The sequence below is a fragment of the Charadrius vociferus genome, unplaced genomic scaffold (assembly GCF_000708025.1).
Source record: "Charadrius vociferus isolate BGI_N301 unplaced genomic scaffold, ASM70802v2 scaffold213, whole genome shotgun sequence".
Taxonomy (NCBI): Eukaryota; Metazoa; Chordata; class Aves; order Charadriiformes; family Charadriidae; genus Charadrius; species Charadrius vociferus.
In genome coordinates, this window is record NW_009647828.1 from 7,344,683 (window position 1) to 7,360,509 (window position 15,827).

Here is a 15,827-nt window from a genome sequence, read left to right on the forward strand (position 1 = left end):
ATCACAGTTAAAACCTTTTCTATTTTTAAATGAGAGCCTAATTTGAACACTTAAACAACAAATATGTGAGTTTTAATGAAGGAGATGCTAGAGGGTGTCTTAAGTCTGACTCTCTTCCCTCTGCCTTCAAAATTGGTGAATTTTGAAGGTGTTGTCTTCCCCCTTCACTGTAGAATAGCTGAAATGTTTAGAAGGGGAAGGTTATATGACTATATCTTACTACATGAAACAGTATTCCTCTTTACAATCTTAGAAGAATTAATGTTTCTTGACTAGGTTTCAGAATTGTTCTCTTATCTTCCCACTCTCCCTTCTTTCCCTTCCACCAACCCAAATCCTTTTCATTTGTGGCTTTGATTCCTTAAAAGCTTGATTAAGATAAAGTTGTCATTGCTGGTGTTAAAAATAACTGAAGTATATGTTTCTGTTGAAGAATATTAAAAGGTAAAGTTTAGGCAAATCAGAGATGAGGCTGAGTGCACAGGCTGTCCAAGCTTTGGGAACTTTTTCAAATGTAGCATTTTCAGAAACATCCAGGCCTACATGTAAGCTAATATACAGGGAAAGCACTGACAGATGATTGTAACCTTAAGTTAATTTAGCAAAGCATAGTCTTGCTTGAAATTAAACCATTGGGCTTTTGTGTCAAAGTTCATAGATTATAGCCTGGAGACTTTCAAGCCGGTTAAGTGGGTTTTTGAAAGGTTAACCAGTTGTACTGTACTTTTGTCATGGTAACTATAGCAGCCTACAAAAGACTTCAGTCTGAAAGTGCAGAGAACTACTTAAGTTGTACCTTAAATACATTCATTTTTAATTTTCAGGACAGAAAAAGAGTTTTCGTCAGTATCATGTTCAGTTTTTTGGAGATGCCCCAGAGCGAGCCTGGATATTTGAGAAGAGCCTTGTGCCCTTCAAAGAAAAAGACCAGTTTGAACAATTATGCCAGGAAAGTGCAAAACAAGCTCTCACTAAAGCAGAAAAAATAAAGGTAAGAGGCTACCAAGTCAGACAAGATTTGCAGCTCTTTATTTTACTGTTACAGGTATGTACAGATGTAAATAGATATTCTAGAAAGCTTTAAAGACAGCTTGTTTTACAGAGGCTTGTAGTCATATTTTGCTTACAGATGCAAAGAATGGGATGGTTTACCACTGTTTGTTATTTATTAAAAACCAGTACTCTTCTGCTTTGTCATTGATTCATTCATGGTATCACTACTATCAAATACAATTCCATTTGAATGTCTGAGTTAGAGTTATACATTACAGTTAGTCTCTTGGAATTGTTTTGTGTTAATGCTGGCATTTTGAAATAAAAAGTGGGCAGATTTCTCACTCTGTTGTCTTACTTTGCAGATGTTAAAGCCTGTTTCAGGGAAGCTGCGGCCACAGTGGGAGATGGGTGTTAAGCAAGCAAGTGAAGCAGTAGGCATGACAGTGGAAGAACGGAAGGCCAAGTACACCTTCATCTATGTTAGGGACAGACCTCATCTTAATCCTCGAGTGGCAAAGGAAGTTGGCATTGCTGTGGAACCATTAGAGGAGATAGACGAGTCATCTTACTCAAACGAAGAAACCACTCAAAATCTGAAATCGATGAAGGAGTCTGGCATTCCTACCAAGAGGAGGAGAAGGACATCAAAATTGTCTGCTACTGATGATACGCAAGAAAGCAGTCAGTCGGGGACTAAGAACACTACTCCTCAAAAGTCATCCGAACAGGCAGAATCCAAAAGAGGGATAGGCTCCCCTCTCAGTAGAAAGAAAACTCCAGCATCTACTCCGCGAAGCAGAAAGGGCGATGCAGTATCTCAGTTTTTGGTCTTTTGTCAGAAGCACAGAGATGAGGTTAGTCTCTTTCAGCTGTTAGTGTTGTTGATTGCCTCTTCTCATTTCTGTACTTAAAGAAACGTCTTCACTTTAGTTGACAAAAAATAGTTATTACTGTAGAATCCATAATACTCTGGGCTTGAGAAGGTATGCCTGCATCAAATCTTTGTGTAGACAGGAACAGAGAATGAAGGGAATGTAGATGAGCAATATAAACAAGATAGTGACGATGCCATTGTACTCCTAGCCTGAGTTGTGTTAGTGTCTTCCTACAGAATCTAATAGTCCTTTGTATTAGCCATAGTTTTTTTTAATGTATGTAAAATGTAGTAGATGTGCACGCATATGCATATGCACAGGCAGATACAACCAAGGTTATGCTGTTTGTAGCAATCTACTTGTAGTTAGCGTGTGCATTCTTTCTGAAGATGTGGCTCAATTCCTTTGATATGTTTCCTTGTCTTTGAACTCCTCAAAAACTCAATTTCCCTACCTAGAATGTTTTGCTGAGCTTCAAAAGAAGGTAGTTACCAAAGCTTGTGAAAATCACTGTCAGTGTGCGATCTGCTGGGACAGAAACTGGGTCCTCTTGAGAGGATTACACTCAAGGTAGAATATGGTATTCCTTGTATTCTACAAGGTAAAATAAATAAATACCTGAATATCAACATTTCTTAGGAAGACTCTTAAAAGTATAAAAGCAGTACTGCTGTTCTAGCTCATTATTTTAAAATCATGACCATCATTTTTCTTCCTTATAACCCTCTGCTCCATTTGCAGTACAATTCCATGCACTGAAAGAAGCATGCATTCTCATATTTTCTTGTAGTTCTACTGTTCCATAATACCTACCGAAGGACCAGTAAGTTAGTGGTGACTTTGCCAAACTCTTTAGCTACTCAGTAGTTGACTTCGTTATAGGATATTTGTGATAGAAAACATTAATAGATATGAACTTTTTATAAAGCAAAATCGAAAGGCAGATTCTGTTGTATGGAAGTCAATTAGTTGTGGTTCAACTTAGGATATTTATAGATCCTTGCAACTTAAGCTAATACTGAGAACGAAAAAAACCCACAGTGTTACATACACTTTTTACTGACTGTGGTTAAGTTGAGAAAAGCAGTGGCAGTTCAGTTTGCTGGCTCTGGGAAGGAAAGGGTTTTGTAGCCAGACTATTAAATATAGATTTTGACATGGTCATTATGAAAATCTGTATGGGTATATCATGTCTCATGTATGAGAGACCTGAGTTCTATTTCCAGTTCTTCTATAAGTAACCTTGTGTCTTGTATAGTGGCAAGGGGGAATTGCCTTGGCCTTTAACATAGGTAGCAAGAAGTCTTGTGCAATATTGAGGGACGTGAAATTACTTCTGTGGAAGAAATGAGATGATTGGTTTTATGGACTCTGAGCCAAATGTCTTACCACAGAAGAGACATGCTGAGTCTCTGATGTTATATTTCTGTTTTCTGTGCCGGTTATCAAGCTTCATTCCCTACTATGGTTACACTGTAATTCTCAAATTAATAGATGGAAAATATGAAGACTATTACAATATTTGACATTAAGGAATTGCTTTGTCTTCAGTGTCATTTTGTGAAACCGAAAAACTTACATCAATTTGAAAATCACACTGATGATAGTAGCTAATGTTGCACAGAGCTTTAAGTAGAAGGAAGAAAGTTTAAAATATTACATATATTTAGAGAGAGGACATCCTACCGTACCTGCCTAGAATACTTTTTAATAACATCAGGAATGAAAACCCAAATCCACCTGATTGCGTGATCCATTCTAATAGGTAATAGGGACAGAAGCACTTCTCTGCATGGAACAGAAGTAGGTTACAAAAACTGCAGATAACAGTCCCTTTAACCGATCAGGACAGTAGAACCGGTCTTTCCCTTCTCTTGATTTGGAATTAACTGGCAAAGTGGAGAAATAACATTTTAGATCTTCATGCTTCTTGCGCAGAACCTAAGTTACCTGAGTTTAGTTAGCACTTCCAGCCGGTCAGGTTGCTTCTAAAATGGTGGGTTTGTGCCTTCGGTGGAAGGTGGAGATTGTATCCAAACTAGTATTCGGAGCTTCCACGTCTGTTGGGCTTATCTGGTTCAACTTGCATGGTTTGCTTTCCATCCAAGAGTTTGTTTTGTTGCTGTTGTAGATGTTCTGATGCTTTAGGAGGAGTGATAACATTGGCTAAAAAACAAACGTGGTTTTGAGCTACTTGTATTGGTGGCATCTGAGAGTTTAGTGTATGGCGACTTTAGTATTTGCATGTAGAAACTTAGAAGAAAGGAAGACTGTGGATCCAGAAGAAGCTGTCTGGCCCCCAGACTTGGGAAGGGATGGAAGTGAACGGAAAGAAATTACTGTAGATTTCTCTTTTGGGGCCTCTAATTATCATGGCCCCTCTAATAATCACGGGCTCTCTTAAAAGTAGAGCCGTTTCTGCTGTGTCTTGCTTGGAGCCTGGCTCTGTACGGCAGTAGGATTCAGGTATCAGTTTGGTTTTATTAATCACCACTTTTTGTGTCGCTTTTTCTGGGGATATGAGGGTGAGGAATGGTTGAAATTTTTAGAAATGAATGATGGCTGCTGGAAGACTGGATGAACTGCTGGAAAATGTTTTTAATGATTTAAGAGGCATGCTTCCCCGAGGGAGGTGTTGAAAGCTTGGAGCACTTAAATGGTTGTAGTGACGCATTAAGTATTTTGTGCTGTTACCAAAAGAGTAAAGATGTATTTTGTACTATTGGCATTCCTATGCGCTTCCTCAGTGAAATATAACCATAGTAATTATTAGAAGGGAGTGTCTGACTTGAGATAAAGGTATCGTTCAGTGAGAGGCAGACAGGCCTTGAGTCCGTTTGGAAGTAAATTAAGAAATAATTTCACTAGTAGGGTTTACAGTTGAAGATTCTTGCATGTGTAAGGAGTTGTTGAACATCAAGACGAAGTAAGAGCAAAGGTAATGCAGATGTTTGGATGGGCTGGGATGGTCCTGGTCAAAGTACCGTGTTTTCCACACCTATAGTAATATAAATTTCCAGAGCCAAGAAGAGATCTTCCATGAGTTCTTAAGCATAGTTAGACTTAGAAGTAGCTGGGAGAAATGCATAATTTTCATGTACATCAAGATACTCGATACATCATTTCCAGTATGTATGCCAGGATTGAGTATCACGGTATGAAGACTTTGGAGAAGGCAGCCGGGCTTTCACCATGGAGGCTGCCTTTTGCAAGGATCCCTTAACTATTAAGAACCATGGGTGTCTTTTGCTTGTCATTTCACAGCGCTCCTAGTCAGTTGAAAGTTGGTTTTATTAGTATTTCCGTGGGACTGGAGGTGATATTAAAGTGTATCTCATTTGGGCGAACAAAGCTAGTTATTTCTTAGAAAAGTAAATAACTCTGTGCCTAAGTTGACCACAATGAACTATACACTTAGCACCTAGTTTGTTTTTCTAAAGACGTGAGATTTGTGGGAGGAGTATCTTGTGGGTCTGTCTACATTCCCCCCTCTCAATAACTTGTCTGACATTGTTGGATTTTAGTCAGACTTTGAGTAGAGGCTTCCAAAGGTCGTTGTGTTCTCCAAGCTTTATCTGGTGGGGTTATGCCGGATAGAAGCAAGAGACCTCGCAGTACTCTACTAGGGGAAAAACCATAGCGTGAATTTCCCTCGACGTTGAGTAATCCCAATGGAAGGAAGGTACTACAACTCTTCTAACACCTGGAGAATTTCAGTCACGCTTATATCTTCTTTGACAACAGGAAATGCAATTTGAATACACTAAGTTCTAAGAAATTAGGTTTAATCATTTACACTTGTCACAGAAAAATTGTATTTCTGTTCTGTTGAATGGTGTTACTGTTTGAATGCTTGGCTTTGTTGCCCTAGTTTTTATTTTGCTCTATGATTTTGGGGTATTGGTTGCATCACTCCAGTTATAGGATTTTGGACAATGCTGAGTGATGAGATGAGAGGAGTTGTTTTTAAAGCTACCGTTTCATTTCTGTAGTTCGTACAATCTTAGAGTTTTCTGATTTCTATGATTAAGCAGGTCTGGTTTTCCTTAAGAAGTATGGGAATACTGAAGGAGTTCTGCAGGATTTTTTCTTTGTTTTTAATACTGTATTTTCTGTTTGTGTTGAATGAACTTCTAGAAACTCTTAAATTCCATGTTGATAGCTATTATGTGTCATGCTTATATTATTAAGAAAAGATGCACAGCTTCTTGAGTTCCTAATATTCATATACATAGTATAAAATGATGAATGAAGACAGGAAAATGTTGCATCAAATGCTAGCTTGTGTAAATCTCTCCAAGATAGGTGTGATGAGTTCTGTGTTTAATGGGTTCTCTTATGAATTGAAGGATGTCTTCGTAGGCAAACATATATTCCAATATTGTCTGTCTTTTGCGGTGTAGATTTAAACTTCATCAAGAAAAAATACAAATTTTTTTTGACTGACCACAAGACAAGTTTTACACTTACTCCATTTGTTTAATGTTAAAAAGCAAATAGATACTTCCAAAATGATTCTTAATACTTCTGAATATGCTAATAGGTATTTTTTTTTTAGGGAGACAGAGAGAGAAGTGGTTATTCAAAGAAAAACTGGATACAGAATGTTTTAATCTAGTTCTGTCTATAGGGAAAATATTAAATAACTTGTTTGTATCTAGTTTTCCAAAGCACTAGAAGTATGTACGCCATTCCTTTCGATGGTCACCTGTTTTTTAATACAACCCTGTTTCTGCATGTGTAGGTGGTTGCTGAACATCCAGATGCTTCAAGTGAGGAGATTGAAGAATTGCTCGAATCGCAGTGGAACATGCTTAGTGAAAAACAGAAAGCTCGCTATAACACAAAGTTTGCCATAGTGACCTCTCCCAAATCTGAAGAAGACTCTGGTAAACGTAAAACTGTGCTAGTGTACTCTAACTAAATTTGATATACATAGTGGTGTTAAACTAAGCACATATTTCAGACCTGTAGGGAAAACAGCTTTCACTGTTTTCCGGTTTTAATTCTTGGTGTTTGTGCCAATAGCAAAGGAATGCCAATGGTTACAATAAACGCAACCCATGAAGTCTACATTTCTTGCTCATTGTTCTGAAAAGTTGTTATATGTAAACCTTCTACTGTTTAGAGATTGCTGATGTCTCATTCTTCTTCTGCCCATAAGCAGCTGCCATTGCATCCACTGCCTGTTACGAGTGGATGGTGGGAAGGGAAGACGAAGTGTTACTATTAGTAAAATTTGCGTTGTTTTTTTATAGAATAGTTAGGAAGTGGTTTTAAAAGTTGAATCAGTGCTGCACGTTTTCTTCACATATACCGAAAGTTTATTACCTCATATCATCATCAACTCAGGAAGAAGTATTCCAAACTTTATTCTGAAACTTTAATCCGTTTGGCATTTTATTGTGCTACTCAAAGTTTTTAAGACATTGTACAAGATGGCAAACACTTTTTTTTTTTCTCCTTTTATTTTTTGTTGCTGTTGTCTAGATTTTGGTTTTGATAAATGGTCCCAATTATTTTGCAAAATACTGAGGGGTTTTGGAGTCACTTAATTGAGAAGGAAGGAGGAAGATAGTTATGCATTTGCATGAAGTTTGTCAAATTTAACTAGCTATCACTTTTCAAATTTGAATAGCTTTACAGCACTGTAAGATGACTTATTATGGAAGTATTAGAAGCCAACAGGTGCTGCTTTGGGCAATGACAAGAATGAGAGGGAGTGTTTGAAAGTTTGTGAGACTTGGAAAAACTTGTATAAAAATGGCAGTCAGTTTTGTTAACTATTTGTGTGTGTGTGAAATAACATCATTTTGTGGAAAATTGAAAAGTTTTTAACTTTAAAATTTAAGTGTCGAATATTTGGATATCAGTTTTAAAAAAAAACCACATTCTGTATCTCTCAAGGTTCATCATTGAAGAATATTGGAGAGGCCAAACGTAAAGTGTTTCAAGACTCACCTAAAAGGAGATCAAGATCCAGAAGTAATTGAAATTTGTGTTGTGTGCAAATAGTTCATCATTATAAGTAGCTATTGAGTGTATTTTTTTATGTAATCACCCACGTATCATAATCTCTTTATTTTATCTCAGATGTTGTCTTCCTTGACGTTAGAATTTTAATGGTTCCCAAATTAAATATCTAAACACTGTAGTGCTGAATTTTGTTCACCTTCCTCAGTGTCATATTGCAAGAAATGTAATTGAAATTGTACCTGTACCAGGTGTTTCTAGTACATATATTGTGTACATTTATAGTTATCTACAGATGAAAACATGTCAGTTCAATCGTTCCCCTACCCAAATCCTCTTATCTTAAACTTGGAAGAATATTGTGGGATTTCTTTTGCTGGCTTTTTGTAAGTAGCAGGTTCTCCTGGAGCCATTTCAGTCTGCTTTGTGGATTCAGAGTATGATAATAGAATATGTCCTAGATTGTTTAGCTGAGAACATTAATTTGAAAATTACCCATATTTTCAAGTTGCTATATTTTTAATATTTACAGCTATTTGTTCCCACTGGAATAGAACGCTTGTAGCTGTAGGGCAATTTTCAGTTAACATATTTGTGCCCCTGGAGCTTGCAGTCTTCATACTAATAATACTCGGTAGCTTCATAAACTAGAGAGTACTGGAGAGTGTAATAATGTTGTCGTTTCATCCTGATGAAGCAGACCACTTCCTAAACCTTCATCCATCTTCTCAAGGTAGAGCGAGTGCAAACAATAGCTGAACCTGTGGAAGGGATGTGTAGGTTAGTCACTGACCTTTTGTAATTTAGAGGCTGCTTGAACTTCCCAGTGAACGACCATCTAAATAAGTGACTAAGTCCGTTGGTTTAAAATGACCGACGTGATTCTCTTCTTAGGATTTTGGTTCACAAAGGAAGGGGATCTTACAGTCTCTTGTAAAACACAAGTAAGCTTGTTAGAGAGAGTCTGGAACTGCCATACCAGAAAGAGAAAATTAATCTGTACGGTCGGTGATATCTTGTCTTTTCCAGAGGCCCCTTAATAGATGTCGCCAGTATCTTCATCTGTACCATTTGGAGAACTTAAAGGAGACTTAAGGAGGAGACTTAAAAATTCATTTCAGTGATAAGACACTGTTACAAAGTGGCAGGAGAGTTAAAAGCTGTATAGATCACTCGTGCAGTCTGACGATATGAAACAGTAATATTCAAATCTTAAACTAGCACTTATGCAAGTAGACTCCTCTTTCTAAAACAACTCGAGTATGAAGCAGTTGATTTGGACGTGTTCTAGAGTTAGTCTTCAGCACCAGAAACCAGACCTTAAGCGTTGAGAAGGCACCGAATTGTGTTAATGTTTAACCATGTTTTAAAAATAATGACTGAAAGAAAAGTAACAAATAACTAGATCAGTTCAAAATAATTTGAAGTGGGTTTTAGATTATTTTTCATGTAAGTTTCCCCCATCCCCCATCCCAAGGTAACTTACATGGAAATAAAAGAAACCAAAAAAAGAGGACAAAGGAACCTACAGAAGATTTTGAAGTTCAGGAGGCACCTAGGAAAAGACTCAGGATGGATAAACAGAATAATCGGAAGGTAATTATGTTGTTGGTTTGTTTGGGTTGATTTATAGCAGCACCAATCACATTGCTGTAGTTAAGTTTGTCAGCATTTCCGTTTTCAGGATTAAAAAAGTAATGTCTGTATATCAAACCAAACTGGTGTAAACATTCCGAGATACACGTGAGCTTATTGCTGTGGTTTTTTTTTTCTTTGGTTTTGAGGATGGAGGTACGACAAGTTGCACTTGCTACTTAAACTGTGGTGAAAACGTATGCTGAGAAAATCGGTTTCCTAAAGGAATGTGCAGAGGCGTGACCTTTCCGTGTTGTCATGCTTTGTAGTTCTTTTTCTTTCCTCCTGAATTGGAGTTCAGAGATGTATACAAGAATGTAAAAAAAAAATAATATATTTTTAGTCAATACTTAATTTAGACAAAAGTGGGAGGAGAGAAGAAAGCAAGTAAAGCGAACCAGAAAAACTACTTTTCAAGAACTGGAAGCATATAGAACATTTTAGAGTGGCATGCTGACCCATTTCTTAAGTTAGGAAACTGCAGTAAATATTACAGTATATTTATCGCACAAATCGCAGGCTCCTTTTCAGTTTAGCTTGCCTGTTAGAATGAGAATTTTCCTTACATAGGTCGCTAAAACTATGTATATGGATACAGCTCAAATCTGGTAGAGACTTAAGCACAGATTCATTTAGTCACGAATATAGACCGGTGAACTTCATGGGTTTTGCTTGAGTGGAAAGCTTAGCTCACAAGTGTTTTCAGGTATGTTATTACAGTATCATACTGTAGTGTATCTCAGACCTCATCTCAGGACTTTAGAGGTACAGCGATTAAATGAAACAACCTAATATAAGGAAAAGTAATGGATTTATTTTTTAAACGAATTATTGAGGTCACATTTGTAGACGTCAGTTTGTTTGCTAGGCTGGTTATTTTAGTACCTCTGTTGATATTGTGGCTATTCAGACAACTTGTTTAGAGTTCAATATAAAAAATATTGGCTTAATGAGTTCATTGCTTAATGAGCCAGGCTTAATGAGTTTATTGCAAGGGACAAAGATAATTCTGAGATAAATGTTGTTACCTTTGCAGACAGAAGGGCCCAAACTGGTTTTTGTACTTGCTCTAACGGGTTAGTCATTGAATATTCGTCTTACATTTTAGAAGGTTTTTGGACCCTTTTTGAACTTGTCTAATTGATTTTAATTCACTATAATACACTAGATCCACAGAATAATTAAGCTTACTTATTGTAATTAATTCCTGCTATGAAGTCCTTGTTTTGACTGTCCCTAAAGTTACTTCTTTGCTGTCCCACTGGCATTCGTACACTGCAATTAGCCTACATTATCACAAGTAGAATGAAAGGTGGTTGCAGTATAGTTCATGCAGGGGAGGTTCTGGTGTCTTGGATGCTGTGATGCAGATGTGAATATTAACAGGAAAATAAATAAATAAACGAGATGAATGATTCCCATAAGCTACGTACCAGTAGTAATGCTGAATTAGTAACGTGCATTTAAAAAGTGTTGTCCTCTGTCCGATCTGTTTATCAGAACTAGTTACAAGGAATCTGGTGTGTGTAAATACTAGGTAATTTGGAAACTAAATGCATATAGCAGTGTTTGTGCTTCTGTCCACAGAAGGGTCAGATACTGTAGAATGGTTGCTTTGCGGTTTCTTTGATGAATTATCTAGTAGTCTTTTTCCTGCCTTCACCAGCCTGGGGTACTTCTAGCTGTATATGCTGCTGCTTAGTAAAACATTTAGCGAATGACAGTGGAAATGGCTATGTAATTATTCAAAAAAGCAAACGCTAACCATACACCTTCCTTCTGCTATTCCCAGTTTACCTGCAGGCTTTTGTTCCAATCCTTTTGGATAGGAGAAGCTTTAAGGACTTTTATTCATGATGTTTTACTTCTTGCATGAGAGTTGTGCATTATCCTCTCCTTTTTGTCGATAATTCTTATTTACCAAATCTGAATGTTTCCCCACAAAGTAATAAGTACCCATATGGAAGTTTTGAAAAGCTAATTCATTCATCGGTGCTCTCATGATGTATATAAAATGCACATTAACCAAATGGGGGTTCTGTAAAGCATGCTTTAAATGTAAGAGTGAACTATACTGTACATCTTCTTTCATTTTTACATTGAAGTGTAACAGTAATCTTACAAAACTGACGTTGTGAGCCTCCGGTGGCATTAGTGGTAGGGTGTCTTCATCTACTTAGGAGTCAGTAAAAGCACAGTGTAGCACATCTGTCGTACAGTAGCCGTTCATATGTATTTTTACAAAGGAAACCAGTTCTCTGGCCTTTGGGGCGTTCACCTGCACATCTTCTGTAGAACTGAATGTCAGATGAAGAATATGAAAAAGTATGTAAAACCTTCTGTTTGGTAGAATTACTCTTATTGATCAGGTGAGCATCTGTCAGGGTTAAGCACTTTTGGCTACAATTTTAGTGGCTTATTACTTGAATGAATTTGTAACATACAAAAAGAAAAAAAAATAGTGGCACGTGTAAGGAACGGTGTCTAATTTTGACAAAGCTTTGACAAAAACTTCCCCAGTTTTCGGCCTAAACTTCTAATGATAAATTCTCAACCTGGAGCAAATTTGTGGTGTTTATGCTCCCTTGAAAATAGTGCTTTTATTTTGGAAATGCTGAAACAATCTTAACCATAGTAATTTAAAAAATGGCACTGCTATAAGTTCTGGAGTTGAAAGCAAGCCTCTCTGAGACTTAAAATTCTGCACAGGGTTTATTCTCAAATTTATATACTAATTCTGCAGTTTACCTTTAAGAATTAAAGGTTTTAATTTGACCAGCTTAGACAAAGAATAGTAAGGATAATTTACATGTTTTGTGTTCATTTTGAGCTCCCCTTTTTGATATGCTGAGTTTGGGATGGATAAGTGGGATGCTGGAATACTGTGTTCTTTAATTTTTCTCATTTGTTTCTGGGTTTGTACCCTGTGCTGTAAATGAGTTTTAAAAATCACTTAAATGGGGCTAGCTTAACTACATTGCCATTCAGATATTTGTAAAGACACTTTCTTTTTAATAACATAAATCCAGAAGTAATTGCCAGTTTTGTCCAACCACTCATAAATTAGGAGTTTTTTTATTTTTTCATATTTTTTTTTGTGACAGAGGGAGACAAGCAATGACAAAACAGCAAAAACAAACTCTTCTAAGGTCACAGAAACCTCCTCTTCACAAAAGAACCAGTCAGGTAATGTGGTCAGAATAAGTTTTAATGTAACTTTTTCAATTAAATAATTTTAAAATAAACAGGTTGTCTGAGGCAGCCGGCTAAATTTTGCTAACGCAATAACCAGTTACAGCCACTATGCCACAGATGGGGGGGGGAGCGTGCCCTCTTCCTTCACTACCACCATTTTGCAACATTATACTTGACTGAAATTGTGTATTGCTGATTTAGAGCAGCAGTTCACAAGTTCACCATTTGATGGCACCAAATTAAAGCTATTGCCCTGTGATCTTGGCGAGCAGTGATAGCAATCCTACTGCTCCAATTCGTCATTGTGCATTAGCCCAATAAAACAAGTGCAGTGACCATCAATGTAATCAGTTACTATGCGATTTTAGTCCTTTTAAATGATGCTTGATGGGAGGCAGTGTGGAACGCGAGAGGGAATTCTAAATAACCTTGGACCAAAAGCCAAAAGTCAGACTTGTTAATGATGCTCAAGTTTAAGGTAACTTCTGTAAGAGCATGTCTCTTTAGGTATTATAATGATATGCCAAAGACAAGTAATCTTCAGTAAGTTCTGCGCAATGTAGACGTGGTGACGTGCCATAGATGATGTCTGGTACCTGGCTCTCCTGTATATAACCTTTCTCTTACCAAAGTGTTAGTGGCACTCGGAGTGTGATGAGATCACGTAGGCCTTCTAATGTTTCTCTGAGGAGATAACTGTTACCTCTGCTTTAAAGAGGTCCTAAGTCACAAAATATTATAATAGAGATGAGCCAAAAAAAAAAAAAAAACGGGGAAAACATTTCTTAGCCGTTTGTAGTACATATTTGATTAACAGAAACCTCTTTATTTTTAAAATCAAGCCAAAACACATGGTTTCAGAAACTTACTCTGTGTTCTCTCAGCCCTACGTAGGTGCCCAGAAGACCTACCTAAATGGTTCCTTCCTTTATCTGAAGGAATATTTTTAAATGGCTTCAGGGAGATAAGGTTTTAAAGTTCCAAACTTCACTTTGTAAACCAAAATTATTTTACAGCAACGAAAAATCTGTCTGATGCATGTAAACCTCTGAAGAAGCGAAATCGGGCTTCAGCAGCAGAATCTTCAACTCTTGCTTTTAGCAAGAGTTCATCTCCTTCAGCTTCCTTAACTGAGAATGAGGTAAAAAAAAAGTGGTGTTTGCACACAGCCATTTAATTACAGAAATTTTCAGGTGTGAATCTTGTTTAAAAACAAAAAATCAAAGGCGAATTCTCTAACGTTGGTGCTCTAGACAAGTTACACTTTTGGCCTCTGTGAAACCTGTTAATGTGTGCATTGCAAATTCATTTATTGTAATACGAACGTCTGATTTGGGGACGTTGAGATATTATTGTGGTTTTTAATGTATTTACCAACAAAGTTTTAGAATTGTAACCTTCTATTAGAGGCAAAGTAAAATGCCAGTGTGTTCTGTATTTTCTTCTACAGACTTTATGTAAGTGTACTACATTAGTTACATTATGTAACTCAATATTGTCATGTTGCCATAGCTTTTATATTGAAGCAAGTTTCCTAATCCTCTGTTTGATCTAGAACTGGACAGTTTTCTGAGCAGAGCCCCTTTAAGCTCAAATTAGTTTTCTGGCTCTTTCAGTGCTATTTCTCTGTGATGCAAATAGCTTCATCCCCAGTAGAGTTCAACAGGCAGTGAAGGATGTATCTTTTTGATACTTACTAATCATAGTCTTAGCTCGGCATATTGGGAACTGTAATTCTTCTCAGTTGACATACAATAAATGAAATGTATGTACCAGAAGTGTATTCATACAATCCATTAAACCATTCCCCAAGACATCTACGCTATTAAAACCAATTAGCCAAAGAGTGGCAGCATGAGGGTGAAGTATGCATGCTGTTTTGCAGGTGGATTCAGAAGTGTAGTGGGTAGGATTTAGTAAAATATCCATAGACAAACAGCTCCAAGCGGTTTGTATTACAAAAGCTGTAGAGAAAAAACTTGCCTGCTAACAAGGGAGTAGGGCTTCCAGCTATCCGAGAGACTCTTTCATCTCCCCTAACAAACACATGAGGTGCTTAGACACTGTCATGAATGCAGTTAAAATATCTAGATGATGTTCAGTGAATGGTTTACCTTTGGGTGGGGAAAAAAGGTTGCATGTTGATGGCTGCATATCTTACTGTAACCGGAAAAATATTGTGACACGAAACCCCAGCAAATTCTCTCTCCAAGCAAAGGCGGTCCCACAGGGAATGATGTCCCTAGCAGCAGTCAAGTAAAGTAATACTTGTTCTCATTTTGTTCTCTCAATTGAGAGACTCTCGTCTTTTGGTTTACCAGCTTCTGCTGTTTTGGCTTTGCTGCTGGGACTTGCTGTGTGATGGCCGTTTGTGTTTGGGACCATCTATTCAGCCAGACCAGTTTAAGGAACATACTGCCTTTTTGGCTCTAAATGTGCATCTCTAACTATTTTAATCTCAGGAGAAAGATTCGTCTATCTCTAGATAGTGTGTTTATAAAATGAAATCTCCAGAAATCTTTCTTGACAAAAGGCTCATTTTTGTAGGATTTTGGGCTGTGACTTAAGGGTTCACATGTAAAAAAGGATATGGTTATGTAGGCTGAGATGGAAATTTTAAAACTTAGCTCTTAGTTTACTCAGCTACTGCTAAAAAGCAAAAGATGTGAGAAAGATTAACATCATACACTGCTCACAAAACACAGATACACAAACTAGAAAGTGAATTAACTGTTTTCATGTGTTGAAAAGATTTTAAAATATTAAAACAATCGCAATCAACACAACAGAAAATACACCCTGACAAATAACAGAGATTTTGCGGGGCTGGGTGCAGGGGGGAGTAGGTGAGTGGGCTAGATCCTTGGACGGTTTAAAGCTACACTGACCTGAACTTGTACCAGCTGAGGTTTGGACCCAGTTTATTTCCTATGATATTAGATATATTTTGCCTTTAAATAAAAGAAAAACGTCAGGCATGTGTTTCTGAACGTACTATTAATCTGTTCTACAAAACAAGGAAAGATACAAATTTTGGATTGTGTGGGTGGCTTTACAGACTTTTTTCCCTTTTGTGTTATTATTTAGCACTTGTCTAAATGGCTAAATATGTGTGCCCTGAGACCATTCATCCAGAGAGAAACCTTCGGAGTG

General features: G+C 37.2%; 1 protein-coding gene across 1 annotated transcript in view; it reads left to right on the forward strand.

The window, feature by feature from the left end:
* The window catches only part of WHSC1 (Wolf-Hirschhorn syndrome candidate 1), a 60,637-nt gene that overhangs the window by 21,065 nt on the left and 23,745 nt on the right, over nt 1–15,827 (forward strand). The window contains exons 3-8 of the mRNA XM_009882534.1: nt 825–991; nt 1,359–1,850; nt 6,616–6,760; nt 9,322–9,440; nt 12,584–12,665; nt 13,691–13,815. Of these exons, the coding sequence (XP_009880836.1) occupies nt 825–991; nt 1,359–1,850; nt 6,616–6,760; nt 9,322–9,440; nt 12,584–12,665; nt 13,691–13,815 (1,130 nt within the window). The remainder of the gene's footprint in view (nt 1–824; nt 992–1,358; nt 1,851–6,615; nt 6,761–9,321; nt 9,441–12,583; nt 12,666–13,690; nt 13,816–15,827) is intronic.